Source organism: Apium graveolens, chromosome 7, assembly GCF_009905375.1.
Source record: "Apium graveolens cultivar Ventura chromosome 7, ASM990537v1, whole genome shotgun sequence".
Lineage (NCBI taxonomy): Eukaryota > Viridiplantae > Streptophyta > Magnoliopsida > Apiales > Apiaceae > Apium > Apium graveolens.
Window position 1 is genome coordinate 48,297,918 of NC_133653.1, and position 17,357 is coordinate 48,315,274.

Sequence of the window (17,357 nt, forward strand, 5' to 3'; positions counted from 1 at the left end):
AATAAAGGAATTTTAGTAATAGATATTTTATTGTCTTCATTATTTCATTATGATAATCTACAGCATAAAGAAAATCATTATTTTTTATTTTAAAAGAACTGAAAGAATTACAAGAAGAAGTAAAAGAAGAGAAATTGTTGTGCAATACATGTCTGTATTGTAACAAGAATAAGTCACATTGACAACCCTAAGATTTAGTCGTATGATAGTCTAAATCTGTATTTTGTATTGTATTACTTGAGTCTATAAAAATGTTAAAAATCTGACTGGAGTATTTTTCCATGAACAGTCTCAAGCCTAAGAATAAACTCTGGAAGAAGATTAATAAGATCATGCCTCAGAGAAAATGTAAAGAAATTTGGAGTTGAATAAATCTGTTTTAGGAAAAATGTTCTAAGTCAAGATATCTACAAGTCACAGATCAAGTCATATAGAGAAGTCATTTGAGAACTCCAAAATGACTTATCGAGAAGTCCAAAATGAATTATAGAGAAGTCTCAAAGATATCGACAAGTCAAATGAAGATATGAAGATTGGAGATATTGACAGTGACAAGTCAAATTATCATTAGAGATCTCAGAGATATCTACAAGTCAAAATGTATATAGAGATCTCTGAGATATCGAAAAGTCATATCGACAAGTTAAATGAAGATATGAATATTGGAGATATCGACTAGTCAATTTCTCATTAGAGATCTCAAAGATATCGACAAGTCAAAATGCATATAGAGATCTCAGAGATATCGACAAGTCATTTTTATATCCCGAGATTTGGAGAACTCGACAAGCCAAATTTACTTATAGAGAACTCGGAGATCTCGAAAAGTCAAAGACACTTATAGAAAAGTCATAGATCTCGATAAGACATTATATTTATCGATATGTCAGTTCTCTATAGAACAAATTGGAGATCTCGATATGGAACTCAAGTACAAAATGCAGACAAGTTAAATATTCAAGATTATCAATCAACAAATAATCTAATCACTTAGATTGAAAAGTCTACAAAAGCAGCTTGAAGAGTGCAAGATCAAGGGTCAAGATTAACTGACAAAGGAAGGTCACAGACCAACAAGATTGCAAGGATTCACTAAGCCAGAAATGGAAAGCTTTGGAGATAACTTAAAGTAGGGTTTAATACATCTTATTTCATGCAGTGTAAACCTGTGTTTACTAATCTATAAAGTAAACACTGCTCCTTTATTTTTAAGTGTAACAAACAGATCTAAATTTTCTTGTACTCTCTCAAGAAAGAAGCTGAGTTCTTATATTCTTAAGAACCCAGGAATTGTAGCAAGACATACTTAATTTTAATACAAATTAAGTGAGTTGTGAAATACTTTGTTTTGTCGTGCACGTTCCTTATATTCTGCTAAATATAGTATCTCACTACACCATAGAATGACTACGACAACCACAAAAAATTATTGCCTTCTGGGCTATTTGTGTTGCAGTAGAATTTATGGCAACAAATATGCAAATTTTTGGCGTTGCATCCGGTGGTGATGCAATATAGGTCCTATTACAACATTTTAAGTCATGTTTTGCAACAAAATATTATTGCAATAAATCATATTTAGCAACAAAATGTATTTTAAAGCAACGTAGTGAAATCATTGCAATAGATGTTTTTGTCAGCTAAATAACCACCTTAAGGCAACATTAATTGGACCAATTGCAATGAAGTTTAAGGTAAAATTTAATAAAAATTGCAACAATTTTGATCCAATTGCAATATTTTATAGCTGATGTAATTGTAAATGGCAACATATTTGAATACAATTGCAGCGTTATTTTTTTTTAAAAACAAAAGGATCTGTTTATAAATAGACTAGCCAGGCATTTTTCATGCCACAACCAAACAATGTCATTCATAACTATTCATGACCAATTCAAAATCCTCAGGCTGTCCCAACATCAAACCATTCATAATATAAGTCTAAGACAAAATGACAAAACGTAATCTAGCTATTTTTATAAATTTTGAACTATAATTAAACATAAAGTGATTTGTTGTACATGATGCAGAAACTACAAATGAACCACCGACAAGTTAAGAGATCTCTCCATCAGATTCTATTAAAACGACACATCTGATCATCTAACAAAATGTTGAACAGCCATCCCAAAATATGTCAAATGCAGAAAGGTACGTAGGCATGATGCTCTGTCTCCAAATAATATGGCATGTAATCGGGCTAATAAAATCTTCTTCCACAGCTTTGTCGATAGATGATAATAAGGAGTTGTAGTATCCGCCCATAATGAGCAATTTCACCTGCCAAATATAACAAAAGTACTTATTATACTTGATGCTAGTGGATGCACATGCTACCACATATACAAATAGTATTCAAGGCCACAGGACAATTTGATAGCAAGAAAAACAGATATTATGTTTTTCAGGTCTGCCAAGATTATTATTTGACATATTTCATTATTTGACATCTTTTTCCTACGTTACGAGCTAGAAAAAGAGCTAAAAAGTACTTCTAGAGTAACAAATATTTAATTAAAAATGGAAAATAGAAAATCTAAATTACCATTATTATTATTTGACAAATAACAAATAGCAGATTTTGTACCATTTCTCAGGCCTGCCAAATTCCTGCTCGTAAATCTATCATGTTAAGCAATTTGCAACGACTAAGCAATTTGCTAACCAGGGATATATTTGATATTTGTCTCCTTAAAAAGAAAGAATGCCATCACTTCACCTTGGATCATACGGTAAACTTTACAAAGCAAAACAACAGATGGGTAAATTACATGGACATGACTACATTATAGAAGTCTTGGGTTAGAATTACTACAGATGCCCCAATCATCACTTTACTATCAAAATTGCTGCTTGAAATGTTATGTTACTCTGCTGGTAGAATTTCACAAGAAACGTAAATAGAATAAGATGCCTTACAACAAATGCATTGTACTTGAGGCTTGATATCTCCCCAGGAATCAATACAACTGGTAGTGGCCACTCATCAACAACTTTACTGATATAGTCTTCCATGTGCCGATTATGAGCTACATGAATCACTGCTGTCAACTCGGAATATGAGCTCTTCCGTAATTCCCTAGTGCTTGAGAAGACAGAAAGCATACGGGTAACCTCCTGTAATCTACTCCCAGGAAGCAGAGTAACAATAGTGGATCCCTGAAATATAATCATAAATATACGGATTTAGTGGAGGAAACTTTGCTCAAACACCCAACAAACGTTTTTTTAGTACAGGGACAACCTCAAACAGATTAAAAGAAATTAAGATATACTCCTATAGTTGCAAGCGGACTTTACATGTGTCCTTAACAATTAGAGTTTTCTACGAGGAATGCATGGCATGAATCAGTCCGCAACATGGATTTGGCACTTGAGGCAGCATAATTCACCAAAACAAGTTAAAGCTTAATATTGTATACTTATTAAATATACAACAAATACACTTAAGCAGAAGACCTATATAATCAAGAGAGCGGAACATAAAATAAATATACTTAACAAATAAATAATACAACATAATAGGTAGAAGGAAAGATAATATTTTACACACCTGAGGACCTTCAACCTTCGGGGTCACTTAAGAGTGTATCCCAAATATAAATATTGTCCGCAAAAGTGAATTCATGAGTCAGTAGGAGAGTAATGCATAGAACTGGGGATTTACCTGGCATATAAAGGGGATGAAGATTGGAATGAATTCAATGACATTAACAAACTTATTTTTAGATCATTTATTAGGACAAAGTAAATAATTTCTTTTTCTCATCTATACAACAATAGGCCCAGGAAAGTAAAACTTTGTATATATCATACCCCAGTGATAATGTACATAAAAATGGAGGACCCAGATTTACCTTCATTCTACATTAGCCTTTCAATTCACCCTATAAAAACAAAGTACTGCATAAATGTACACTAAATTAAACACAAATAATTAAAACAAAAAATATAGGAACACTAGTTAAGAACTGAAAAATAGTAATTTAAGAACAAGGAAGAAGATTTGAATATATACAGATAAATTTAATTAAGATTTCAAAATATGTTGAAATTTTTAATCGATTTGAATAAACAAGAACATGTATACTCGATTAAAGAAGAACATGGACAATCGATTTGAGGGGAAAATGATTAGGGTCGATGTTTTACCTTTTTGTAGCTTATATCTTTTTCTAGAGCTTAATAATAGATCTTGATTCTTCCTCTCTGAATGTTACATCTTGAATCTCTCTCTTTCTCTTGCTTGTCCAGTGACTTCTGTGTTTGCGTGTGTAGGCAGGGTGTGTGTACTGTATAGTGGTTGGGAGTGCATTTTTGTTTTTGGTTTTCTTATTTTTATTATTATTTTGTTGGCCCGACAAAACTTTACACTCAAATAATTTAGAAGCCCGCCAATTTCTTGGTCCCAAAATTCAGATCTCGTGCAACGCCTTTAAAATTTCATTACAACAGAATGCTACATTTTAAGTCCCTCAATCTTTTGCACTGCTATTGTAATGCTTTTGAAAGTTCTTGCAAAACATGTAATACATTCTCTCATTTGCAACATTTTTTGACAAATTTTTAGAAATGTGGTTGCGATAGTCAATCTCTACATTCAAACCGCTTTGTTCACCACCTTTCCAAATCAGTTTTAAAAAGACTAAAAATCAAGAAAACACATTCACCATCCTATATGTTACACTCAATATCTAACAGAAATGAGGGAGCTTATTAGGACTAGTCATAGGCGTGATGATCCTTATTCTTACTAAACTCGCCTTTGAAATTAAGGTGTCTTACGAACACACAAATCGTCTAAACAACAAAGCGTCTAAACAACCATAAAATCTCTGTGATAATCTGAGCATATACCCATCGCCGCACCATCATAGCAGCCTATAGGGCCACAACTCAAGATTATAACAACCATTTCGTAGTATGTTTCTAGTCATTAGATTTCTGGTGTGAGAGAATCCCCTGTCAGAGCAATTACATAGCATACTCTCTAGATCACATGTAAGCCAACGTAAGACCGCTGATTTGTTAGGAGAAATAAGGGGAGGGGGTTTAAGCTAACCTGGCTCTAATAACAAGATTATAATTTACTAAAAAATGTACAACCACTAAGGAGGTTACAAGAAATATAAGAAGGAACAAGATTATCAGAAAGATACAAAATATATAATAACACACTGAAATTTATTTCTTAGAAGCGAGTAGATGTCTAAGACTTGGATATATTAAATCAATACAAAGATACTTATTTATAATAGTCCTGGAGGGGAAAACTTAATAGGATGAAATATTACAAGTCAAACAGATTTAAACACTTATAATGATATCTTCTCTTAATAAGATAATAATATATCTTTTTATTTAATAGACACCACACTTTATTTTAATACATACTATACATTTTAGTTTAGAAGCATAATAATTAAGTTGATGAGAGTTGGCGGTTTAGTGGTACGCACCGAAAGAAAATAAGAATTGTTTCCTCCACAAATGAACATGATTAATGGAATGAAGGACTTTGACAGGGGATTAGGATTTAATTAAAAAATTGAATATAATCTGATTGATTATCCAAGTCTTGGAATGTTGTTCATTGTCCTGTCTAAATTATAAGATTCGTCAAATGTGATTAGTGTTTAAATAAACAGGGAAACAAATATCTTCTCTGCTTTTCATAATGTGCAACAATTAATTAGTTAAAAACTGCTTCAACTTGCTTGAATTGGTCAAAGCTCAAAACAAAAGACAACTAATATCATTCTGTTTCTAGTTTCAAACATGTTTTTAGGGGTACACAAGGCTCATATTCCAAGTTTCAAATATGTTTTTGTAGTGGTAAGGCTCAATTACGCTTGCACTACACAGTGCATACGTCCGAGTGAAAATTGAATATTCGATTTCGTGTTACAGAAAGACGGGTAGTCACTAGTATTCGCTAAACTATGCTAAAACTAAATTTTAATAAAGTTGTTTTTCTCAAAAATCGGATTTAATCGGTAACAAAAGAGAATGGAATTGGTAACTTATACTATATAGCTAGCTTAACAGGTCATGATCATGGGGCCATGAGATTGTTGCGAAAACAAAGGAATATATTAGCTGTGTTTGTCGGACAGGCCATCCGACTCTGTTTTGAATAAGACTTTAGAATATCCCACAAGTCAGACCAATACATTTGTTTACTACTTTAGACGCGGCATCTTATATGATTATCAAAAGAAAGCAGTCATACCAATTATTTTCCAATAGCATAGCGATCCGCATTTCTCTAACATATATCATATGGTGGTTGTACCACAAGAAAGTTGTACCGTAATAAATGAGGTTACCGTAAATTGTGGGTACGATAGACGTATGTATACATCAACTCATCAGTGATATCATTCAAGCTTCTAAATAATGGCACATATACAATGGCGGATAAACAACAACAATACATAAAACTAATACATGATTAGAAAAGAACTAGGCAGAGAAGAAAGCAACAGAATAGGAAGAGTGAAACTCTGCCTAATGACTTGTCGGCCTGCATATGTTGCCTTCTTAATCTGGGGTGGCTATTCGGGACTAGATGATATGAGTTTGGATATGTGTAGAGGCTCCGTGAGTTCCCGAATACCCTTGCATATACCATTTCACCAAACATTTGAACTGCCACATTAGAAGGATCCATTCTTGTACTCAAGTGTGCTGATGAGGAATTATAATCATCTCCATTATCATTGTATGCTAGAGGGGAATGCTGCAGATTCTGATACGGATTCCTGTATGGGAGCCGTTGATGAGTTTGATTAGACGTGGTTACAAGAGTTTGAGTGCCAAGAGCAGGTGGCCTTTGTGGTATGTTCATACCACGATCTGATGCCTTGCCTTGATTTTCAGTTCCAGAAGGGGTTTCTCCGCGGCCATATAGAGGGACAACAGTCGTGTGGGATACTTCCGCCTTGCAAACTGGGCACTGTGGATGCTCGTCTGAAGCAAGAGAGGCGCTCTGATAGTAGAACCACTTATAGATACAGGGCCAGCAGTAGAGGTGGCCGCATAGAGTAACAACAGGTTCATTCGCATATTCAAAGCAGATGTTGCAGTCGAAGCATGGCAAAGTCTTTTCGGATTTTTCCGATGCAGCACTAGAAATGGGTCTCCTATCCTTGTTAAAACACTGCTCGATAGACATGGATATGTTATCACAATTTACCCGAGCTAGCAGTTCTTAAATCCTGAAAATATGATGTTACGACAATTTAGAACCAATAATCAAATTGTTTTATCGGTTCGTAAAATCAAGTAAAAGCTAATGTAAGAGGTCTATGCCTTAAAAAATGGTAAAAGTTTTGTACGTAGATAATAACGGAGAAGAATAACAAGAGCACTTACTTGCAACAAAAAATTAAACAAGTACAATCAACCGGAGGTGCTTCGAGCACGATGTCAAGTCACATTAAATACTAAGATATATATTTTTAATAGTTTGCATATAACAATTTAAATGCAGGTTTGGTCTGCTCAGGTCAATATGGGAAGGCGGGGAAGAGGCAGCAAGAACTTATCAAATGTATGGAGCTGCATATAGTCTTCAATAATAAATATATATTGATGAACAGAAACGAACAGCTCAACATGTGTCTTAAAGTATCACTGCATCCTATCTAACAAGGATAAGAGTATATAACAATGAACTGAACCCCAAAAAAAAAACACAAATGCAGAGCTTCCAAAAAAGTTTCAACTGTTTAACCCTAACAACCATGATAAATATTTGGGGAGATGGGAAACTGGTAATGGATTATCTTTTAGAACGGACAAATGGCCTATGAAACCTCTAAATAGCAGGTCCCAGTGCTTTTTAATGTGGACATCCATCTAAAGCATCAGATATCATTATAACTATCTAGCAAGGAAGAACTGGTATTACGAAAGATCACCTTATAAGTTTGCACCAATTAACAAGCCTTCAAAGAAAAACATATATTTATGACACATCATATGAAATAGGATGATTTGTTGCAAAAGATTCCAAGGTTTGTTTTCATTCCAGATAATGCGCCACTAAAAATCAAAGGAGAAGTGATTGAGAAGGAACACAACAAGTGGAGTACATTGAACTTTAGAAAACAAAATTAAAAATAAAATAAAATAACATCTTACCAAATAAACTTTTGGATTATTATTTTGTAGAAGGGGTCCACAACAATCCCATTATGATGCTCAGATCCACTATCCATGAGAGGGGCCAACAATAAATAAAGGTGCGACCCCAAATAAAAAATTCCTATCCCGAAAATAATATTTCTGATACCAACATTAAAGCAGAATCATGACTAGCATAGTTGGGTTAATGTAGGAAAGTGACAATAATTTCCTTTTCTTACTTCAAATTTCCTATTGTTTTGCAAATGAAAAATCACCTAAAGTTGGTAGATAGTAGATTTTGTGTCAAGAAGAAGATAAACAAATCCAGATGATGTTTTTGGCATGTTATATATCACTGGCACATGGAACGTTATGGGGTTACAATTGTATAAAGGTTGAATTATAAGATAATACATTATCTATTTATGTATAAAAATTACTCCCCCATCAGAAGATCTACCATTCAGAAGATCTGAGTACTTAAAATTAAATGTTTGTAGAAATACTGAGATGCTAAACTCGTTCCAGAAACTGGCTACATCTTACACTCCCTTCCCTTTTGTTTTCAGAGGCAACAGGTAATATAGAAGGTTTGCAAAGAAGAACGAAGAGTTTCATCAATAATAGTCTAGCAAGCTTTTTTTTTAAAGATAATACTATTTAACCTACCGAAGCATACTGACATCCCTGTAAATCGGAGTGGCACATTGAGTATAAAGATGGCGATATCTTGATATTAACAGCTACCAAAAGACAATTCATAACCTTAACAGTATAGTTATACTAGTTGGTTTGTCATTTTGGCAAGTTGCAAAACTTGCAGTGTAAAATAAGAAAGTAAAGATAATTACAAGAGAGAAAAGACAATATCACAGAGAAACAAGTTTGATTAGGTCTCATACAATACAAGGCTAATTGCAGAGTAAATTACAAAATGAAGTTTGCATATCCTTAAAGGTATATGATCCAATTAAGCCATTTCACTACCACTTTAGCCATTTCGGTTCTTGTAGAGTTTGTATCTTAACATGTTAACAAAAGTGCAAGATCCCGAGTTCTCAAGCACATTTTAATATGAACATCAACGATACAAATTTCCCCAAAAGATCCTAGTGATCCACAATTTAATATCAAAACATGGAATTTCAAGCGAGGGGGTGTAAAGATATATATATATATATATATATATATATATATGATCCAAGTATATATATATATATGATCCAAGTAAAGCCACTTTACTACCACCTTAATATTCAAAACATAGGATCCTAGAAATCCCCTTATATTTCCCAAAAAAATGGGATTTCGATATTTCGAGTTTGGGAAGTGCTAGAGATACATGATCAAACCAAGCCACTTTACTAACACCTTAAGCTATGAGTCTCACTACTATGAGATTGTCCGAAAATTAGGCAAATTTTATTATCATAGAATTACATGTTGCAATAATCCATCCTTTACCTTCAAACACACAAAATTTTATGAAAATCTGGGCCAAGAACTATAAAAAAAACTTTCTAAAATACAACTCAATACATTTCCAAAAAAATTGCATAAACCATCAATTTGACCCACAAAAACCAACCAAATTAAAGAAACAATTACAAGATTACATCTTTATCAAAACCCATATAAATGATCAAATAAAAACCCCAAAAAAACATAAATTTACAGCAAATTAGAAGAAAACTAAAAGAAAAAGAGAATTGAGAACATACCCATGTATATTGGACAGGGATATAAATACAGGATAGATCAAGCTTGCAGTAGTTTGATGCTTCAGCTGCGTGTGTATATATGAAGAGAAGTGTGTGTGTGTGTGTGTGTGTATAATAGTGGTGGAGGAGGATGATAAGAATGGAGATAACGTTTGGTGCATGCCTACTTAAGCTTTGTTGTATTGTACAGGCAGACATCACAATTTATATAAACATTCATATCTCAATATCTCTTGCATTTGATTAATCATATTAAAAATAAAAATAAAAAAATAGATATTCCAACCTGAGTATTATTAATAAATAAATAATTATCGTACGAAATCATAAAAAAACAGTTGTGGTTGTATTATGTTTATTGGAGAAGCGTTTTTACATTTATTTAAAGAAATAAAAAAAATATAATTTTAGAAAAAATCAGACATGCGGTGTCTAAATATTTCTGAGTTAATCGACCAATCCTCCTGTATAATGTGCCCCGATTAGATTTTTAAAACATAATTTACTGTTTTAAGTTTTTCTTTATCGGTTATATATAATATTTTATTAAAATAAAAATATTATATGATCACAAAACTAATGATACAATTTATTAATAAATAACTGATATAATTATAATATAAATTAAATAAATTTTTAATAAAATAATTCACATTCCTGAATAAGTACAAATTCTCGTGGGTTTGATTTATTAGTTTTGAAAATTTGGGGCAATTAACTTATGGGACGGCGGAATAATGGCGATAGGCCTACAGATAACGTTGGCTGAACCAACCAAATATATAAGGCAGGGGCCATCTCATTAGACATATCAAGTGAAGATGGTAAAAACATTAATTATTTTGGAACGAATTAAATTCGAAGATGTGAGGGTTGGGGCCCTGCTCCGCTACTGTTCGGCCACCCATGAGTGATGAGCCAACCAACAATTTTTTGATGTGATATTATAAATAAAATTGTCGGACCTATCACCTCTCTTATAGAAATCGGTCGATTTTTCAAAAATCGTCGATAAATTACTCAAAAATCGGTTAAAAATATTTGTCCGACTTGACTGATTTTTGATAAATTATCGATTAATCATCCGATTTTTTAAAAATCGTCCGATAAATCGTGACTAGTTCCGATTTCCAAAGTCTGTAACACTGTTCCTAACTCAAAATTGTTCAAAAATATTCATAACTTTCTAGCCAGATAGACTTAATAACTTATAATTTATTCTTATAGTGATTCATTAAACCCAAACAAGCTAATTAATCATCTTTAGCTAGATTGACGCTGAAGACATTAACTAACATAACAACTAGAACAATGTCTTACGTTACTCAATATATAAAATATGTAACTCTCAAAGTAGTTTGCCCCAATCTAACGTCAACACTTAAAATGTAGTTTAACAAGTCTTAATTTTGTCATTAAGACGGTTAACATGTCTTAAAACCGACGTACTGTCTAAAAAATGTTGACGACGCTCAAGTCATTTTTTTGTTCTCGGTATCTCCCTCTCCATGTGCAAATACTCATCCAAACTGCACCTCCTCCTCTTATCCATAATTATTTATTATGGAATAATTCTGCCTTTTTTGTATTTTTAATAATTTAGTTTTTTTTGATAAATTTAATTTATAATTGTATAAATAATTATATGTTCACATAAATTTTCGGAATAAGTGAGGATTGACGACAGATAAAAAACTCTTAATCAGTTATGCACTGTGCTCAATAATTAGTTTTTTATTTTATGATGTGCAGTGTGAGATTTGAACTTCATACTCTATCATCTTCAGAAAACAAATGTTGTTGTTTAATATTTTGGTATTCAAATTTTGTACTACCTCTTCGACCATAATCTTACTTTCATATTCGAGAATAAAGATTACATGGCAGATCTCAGAAAAAGTTTTCTGAGTTATGATTGATTTGAATTGTATTAAGTTCCTAATTATGTTTCCTTTATGTACTTCACTCAATTTAAAAATAAATATAAAATAACATTAAGTGAATATTTAACTATGAATATCTAGATTCATTTATTTACATGCTTTTCTTGTGGTATGTGGAAAAATATCCTTAGGTTTAGGATCCTGTTTCTCTTAAGATTTTCACCTACGTTTATGCTGATCCAATGTAATAATTATTGATAAGTGTAATATGCATTTATGGATTTTAAATGTTATTAGTAATACAATATCACATTGGTCAAAGTCAATCAACATTACTTGATAAATATAAATTATTTAGCTTAACTTAGTGAGTAAGAAAAGTTTAGTCAGTTGTTTTCTTTTCCCGCCAAAAGTTAGTTAGAAAATTCTTACTCTCTTCTTGTATATAACCAGCTATAGTTTCCCTCTAAGTTTAAGTTTTTGATGACATTTTCATTTCTGTAAAATCTGTAAAAACACATTATTCATATATTGAGCTAAAAGGTTCTTTACAAAATCTTTATGGTATCAGAGCTATGGTGACTTGATCAATGCACTACTGATCATCATCTTCGTTTTAATGTTACCGATCATCGTCTTCGTCTTCCTGTTATCATCATCTTCTGCGTGTTGCTCATCAATACACAATCAGGTTCTATGTCTATGAATACAGTTTCATCGTAAATAGATATAGTGCAATCAAAATTCATTTCTCTGAATATTTCTGTAATTTTCTTAGTTTTGATTTGCTTAAAATTGATCATTTGGTCGATTATTTTTTCTGAATCCTGTCGATTTTCTTTATACATCTAGAATTTGTGATTACCTGTTGAATCATAGATATTTATGAGAAATTTCATCGCTGATTTGCATCAAACATTTGTTAAAATTCCGATTGCACATCAACTGTTTGTCAAATTTTCTCTAAGAAAACCTTGATACATTTGTTCGTATCAACCTTGATTAAACATGGCTTCCGCTTCTGATTCTACTTCTACTGATCAAAATATCGCTGTCAACAATCATGATCCGTCTAGTGTGTATTACATACATCCTTCTGATGCATCTTCGACTCAATTAGTTTCTGTTAAGTTTGATGGAAACGGATTTAATAACTGGAAAAGATCAATGCTGTTAGTATTATCAGCCAAAAATAAGATTGGTTTCGTTGATGGAACGATTGAAATTCCTGACAAAACTTCACCAGAATACAAGTTTTGGGCGAGGTGCAATGATCTTGTCATTTCTTGGCTTATTTTCAATCTTGATGTCACTATAGCAAAGAGTGTGTTGTTTTTGCAAACTGCTAGAGAGATTTGGTACGATTTGGAAGAACGTTATGGATATGCTTCTATGACAGAAGTGTATTCTTTAGAGCAGAAATTGTCAGAAATTGTACAAGGTTCCCAGAATATCTCAGAATTCTTCACTGCAATCAAGACAGTTTGGGATGGTATATCAGATGCCAACCCTCTCCCAGTCTGTACTTGCAAAAAATACACTTGTAATTTGACTCAAAGAATACAGGATAGACAACAGGATCAGAAACTATTGCAGTTCATGATGAAACTAAATGACAATTTTGCTGCAGTAAGGGCAAATGTTTTAATGATGCAACCATTGCCAAATGTTTCAGCTGCTTATAGGCTATTTGCTCAAGAGGAAAGACACAAGGAAATTTCTCAGGTTTTCAATCAAAATGAATCAATGGCATTTCTAGTTGATAGAAGAAGAGGTTTTGATAATGACAGATCTGCTAATAGACAAGGAAGTTTCTCAGGGAGCAACAACAGAAGTATTCAGTTCAGACAACCAAATTTCAATGGTAATAGTGGTAATGGGAATAAGAGATTTGCTATCAAACCTGGCTCCAATTACTACTGTACTCATTGTCAAGTACCAGGACATAGCATTGATAGATGCTTTAAGATACATGGCTTTCCGACAAATTTCAGAGGCAACAAAGATCAAAGAATAGCTGCTCTTGTTCCAAATTCTGATGTCTCCATTCCACCAGTTGAACACAAGGAAGATAACCATTCCAATACAGTTACTCATCAATCTAACAATATTTCTCAAGAACAGTACAATCAGCTCATGGACATTTTGAATAGACAACATATTTCAGACACTCAAACATCTGATTCTGCTACTGATTCTCACAATGCTCTACTTACAGGTAAGACTTGCTTACTTTCTTGCTCTAAATCTGAATGGTTACTTGATAGTGGAGCTACAGATCACATCATCAACACAATAGATGATTTTTGTCAATATTCTATTGTTTCTGATATTGACAATACTATCACTATTCCTAATGGTAGTAAAGTGCCAGTTACACACATTGGAAATGTCTTACTTCATGGTAATATCTTGCTCAAAGATGTTTTACTAGTTCCCACTTTTCAATTCAAACTTATTTCCACTCATAAACTGTGTCTTGATCTTGGATGTCAATTAATATTCAACTCTGATTGTTGTCTCATTCAGGACCATTCTCAGAAAGGTCCAACTCTTCTTGGTAAATTGAGTAATGGCTTGTATAGTGTGGACAAAGCTATTTTGAAGAATTCTTCTCCACCTATTCAAGCTTGTCTCAGTTCATCTTCTGCTACAGGCTTACATTCTGCTTCTCTCTGGCATGTGAGACTAGGACACTTACCATTTCCTCAAATGCGTTTAATTGTTCCTTCTTGTGATGTAAAGTCATTCAGTTCAGAACACTTATGTCAAGTTTGTCCATTAGCTAAGAAAACTAGAAATCCCTTTCCTACAAGTAGCATTAAAACTACTGCTATCTTTCAACTTTTACATATAGATGTTTGGGGACCTTATAAGGTCAAAACTACATCTGGTTGTAATCAATTTCTTACAATTGTTGATGATTTTAGTAGATTCACATGGATTCATCTTCTCAAGCACAAATCTGATGTTCCAGTTGTGTTCCAAAATTTCATTTCATATGTTAAAAACCAATTCCATACTTCTATACTTTGTGTCAGATCTGATAATGCCTTAGAACTTACTGCTGGAAAAATGCAAGAGTTGTATTTAAAAGAAGGGATCATCAATCAGATTACTTGTGCATACTCTCCACAACAAAATGGAGTTGTGGAGAGAAAGCATAGACATCTTTTAGAAACAGCCAGGGCATTATATATTCAGTCTAAACTTCCTGCTAGATATTGGGGTGAGTGCATACTTTGTGCCACCTATTTGATCAACAGAATGCCCTTAAAGAGCATTAATTTTTCAACTCCTTACTACAAATTACATAAATCTCAACCCATTCTATCAGATCTTAAGTGTTTTGGATGCTTGTGTTACATTTCTACTATCAAAGTCAACAGATCCAAATTTGATAATAGAGCTTCCCCGGCTGTATTTTTAGGATATCCAGTTAACCAAAAAGGGTATAAAGTTTTAGATTTGCTAACTAATACTGTTACAGTTAGCAGAGATGTCATATTTTATGAATCTCACTTTCCATTTCATTTGATTACCAATTCCAGCATGAATACATATACAGATTCCTTATTTCTTCCCATTACTACTCAAACAGATTATGATTCAGATCATATTTTAACATCAAACTCTGTCCTCAACAGCAATTCTACAAATCATATTCCCAACAATTATTCATCACAAGATTCTGTTCATTCTCATACAAATTCATCTTCATCTGATTCTAGTGATATATCTACTTCTACCATTTCTTTACCTCTCAGACATTCCACTAGACTTAAGACCACTCCCTCATACTTAAAAGACTATCAGTGTATGTTCAGCCTTAATTCTGATGTGCACTGGTGTAATCTTGTTTCAAGGAATATGATGCCTGAAAGTCATTCCAATTTTGTCTCTAATTCCATCCACATTACTGAGCCAACTTCTTATTTAGAGGCTTCTGGTGATCCACTTTGGACAGATGCTATGCAGAAAGAAATACAGGCTTTGCAAGATAACAATACTTGGACACTGGTTGATTTACCAAAAGGAAAGAAACCCATAGGATGTAAATGGGTGTACAAAGTGAAATTAAAGTCTGATGGAACTCTTGAGAGATGTAAAGCTAGACTAGTGGCCAAGGGATTTACACAGAAGTATGGAATAGATTATCAAGAAACCTTTTCTCCTGTTGTTAAAATGAGCACTGTAAGATGTTTGATAGCATTGGCTGCTCATAATAATTGGAAGATGTATCAACTGGATGTAAATAATGCTTTTTTGCATGGCACCTTAAAGGAGGAGGTCTACATGAGAGTTCCAGAAGGTATTGTCCACACTCCTAATCAGGTCTGTAAACTCAATAAGTCAATTTATGGTTTAAAGCAGGCCTCTAGGGAGTGGCATGAAACTTTAGTTGATGAGCTTATTAGTCAAGGGTTTTATCAGTCAAAATTGGATTATAGCTTGTTTATTTGCAAAGACAAGACTGATATTACCATTGTAGCTGTGTATGTAGATGACATTCTTGTCACTGGTAGTAATCTTACTAAAATAACAGCTCTCAAGCAGCAATTACATGCCAAATTCACTATTAAGGATCTTGGAGTATTGCACTATTTTCTAGGCATTGAGGTGTCTTATCTTCCTGAAGGGACTGTTCTTAGTCAAACAAAATATACAAAGGAGATTCTGCAGCTTATTGATGCTGATTTGTCTAAGAAAGCTCTTACTCCTCTATCTCTTGATCTTAGATTAACAGCAGATGATGGACCATTATTTAAAGATGCAGAGCTCTACAGGTCAATAGTTGGGAAATTAAATTTTTTAACAAATACTAGACCTGATCTGAGCTATACAGTTCAAGTGTTGAGTCAGTTCCTACAGGCTCCAAGAGTTCCTCATTATGATGCATTGTTACACACTCTGAGATACTTAAATGCTACCATAGGTCAAGGGATTTTGCTTAAGGCTTCTACTGCTATAACTCTTCAGGCCTTTTCTGATTCAGACTGGGCTTCATGTCCTGATTCTAGAAGATCTGTTACTGGCTATGTTTTATTACTCGGAAATTCTCCTATTACATGGAAATCAAAGAAGCAGTCCACTGTGTCCAGATCTTCTTCTGAGGCCGAGTATAGAGCAATGGCTTCTGCTGCTTCTGAAGTTGTTTGGACAGTCAGATTGTTGGAAGAACTAGGTATTCATGGATTAAAACCTGTTCAACTCAACTGTGATAATCAGTCTGCTCTTCATATTGCCAGGAATCCAGTCTTTCATGAGAGAACAAAGCATATAGAAATTGATTGTCATTTCACGAGGGATAAAGTGCTGGAAGGTCTACTGCAACTCAGTTATCTCCCTACTACGAACCAATTGGCAGATGTTCTTACAAAGATAGTTCCTTCACCTCAATTTAAGGAACTGTTGTCCAAGTTGGGGATGGTTTCTTCTGCTACACCTCCCAACTTGAGGGGGGATATTAGTAATACAATATCACATTGGTCAAAGTCAATCAACATTACTTGATAAATATAAATTATTTAGCTTAGCTTAGTGAGTAAGAAAAGTTTAGTCAGTTGTTTTCTTTTCCCGCCAAAAGTTAGTTAGAAAATTATTACTCTCTTCTTGTATA

At 33.3% G+C, this 17,357-nt stretch overlaps 1 protein-coding gene and 1 long non-coding RNA gene across 6 annotated transcripts; both read right to left on the bottom strand.

The window, feature by feature from the left end:
* Positions 1-1,952: 1,952 nt before the first annotated feature.
* On the bottom strand, positions 1,953-4,312 carry LOC141675102 (uncharacterized). Of its 2 annotated transcripts, XR_012555889.1 has the most exons (5): positions 4,153-4,312; positions 3,858-3,903; positions 3,554-3,667; positions 2,920-3,159; positions 1,953-2,280 (listed from the first exon to the last, which is right to left on the bottom strand). It is a non-coding gene; the product is annotated as an uncharacterized LOC141675102 (long non-coding RNA). The 2 variants fall into 2 exon arrangements; XR_012555888.1 differs by lacking the exon at positions 3,858-3,903 and having other exon boundaries at positions 4,153-4,309.
* Positions 4,313-6,340: 2,028 nt separating this feature from the next.
* LOC141671005 (E3 ubiquitin-protein ligase RMA1H1-like) lies at positions 6,341-10,040 on the bottom strand. Of its 4 annotated transcripts, none has more exons than XM_074477070.1 (4): positions 9,855-10,040; positions 8,149-8,217; positions 7,926-8,049; positions 6,341-7,220 (listed from the first exon to the last, which is right to left on the bottom strand). In XM_074477070.1, the coding sequence occupies exon 4, from the start codon at positions 7,175-7,177 to the stop codon at positions 6,455-6,457; it is 723 nt and encodes a 240-aa protein (XP_074333171.1). In that variant the 5' UTR covers positions 7,178-7,220; positions 7,926-8,049; positions 8,149-8,217; positions 9,855-10,040; the 3' UTR covers positions 6,341-6,454. The 4 variants fall into 4 exon arrangements, with proteins under 4 accessions (XP_074333171.1, XP_074333172.1, XP_074333173.1 ...); XM_074477071.1 differs by having other exon boundaries at positions 8,149-8,292; XM_074477072.1 differs by lacking the exon at positions 8,149-8,217.
* Between the last annotated feature and the right edge of the window lie 7,317 nt (positions 10,041-17,357).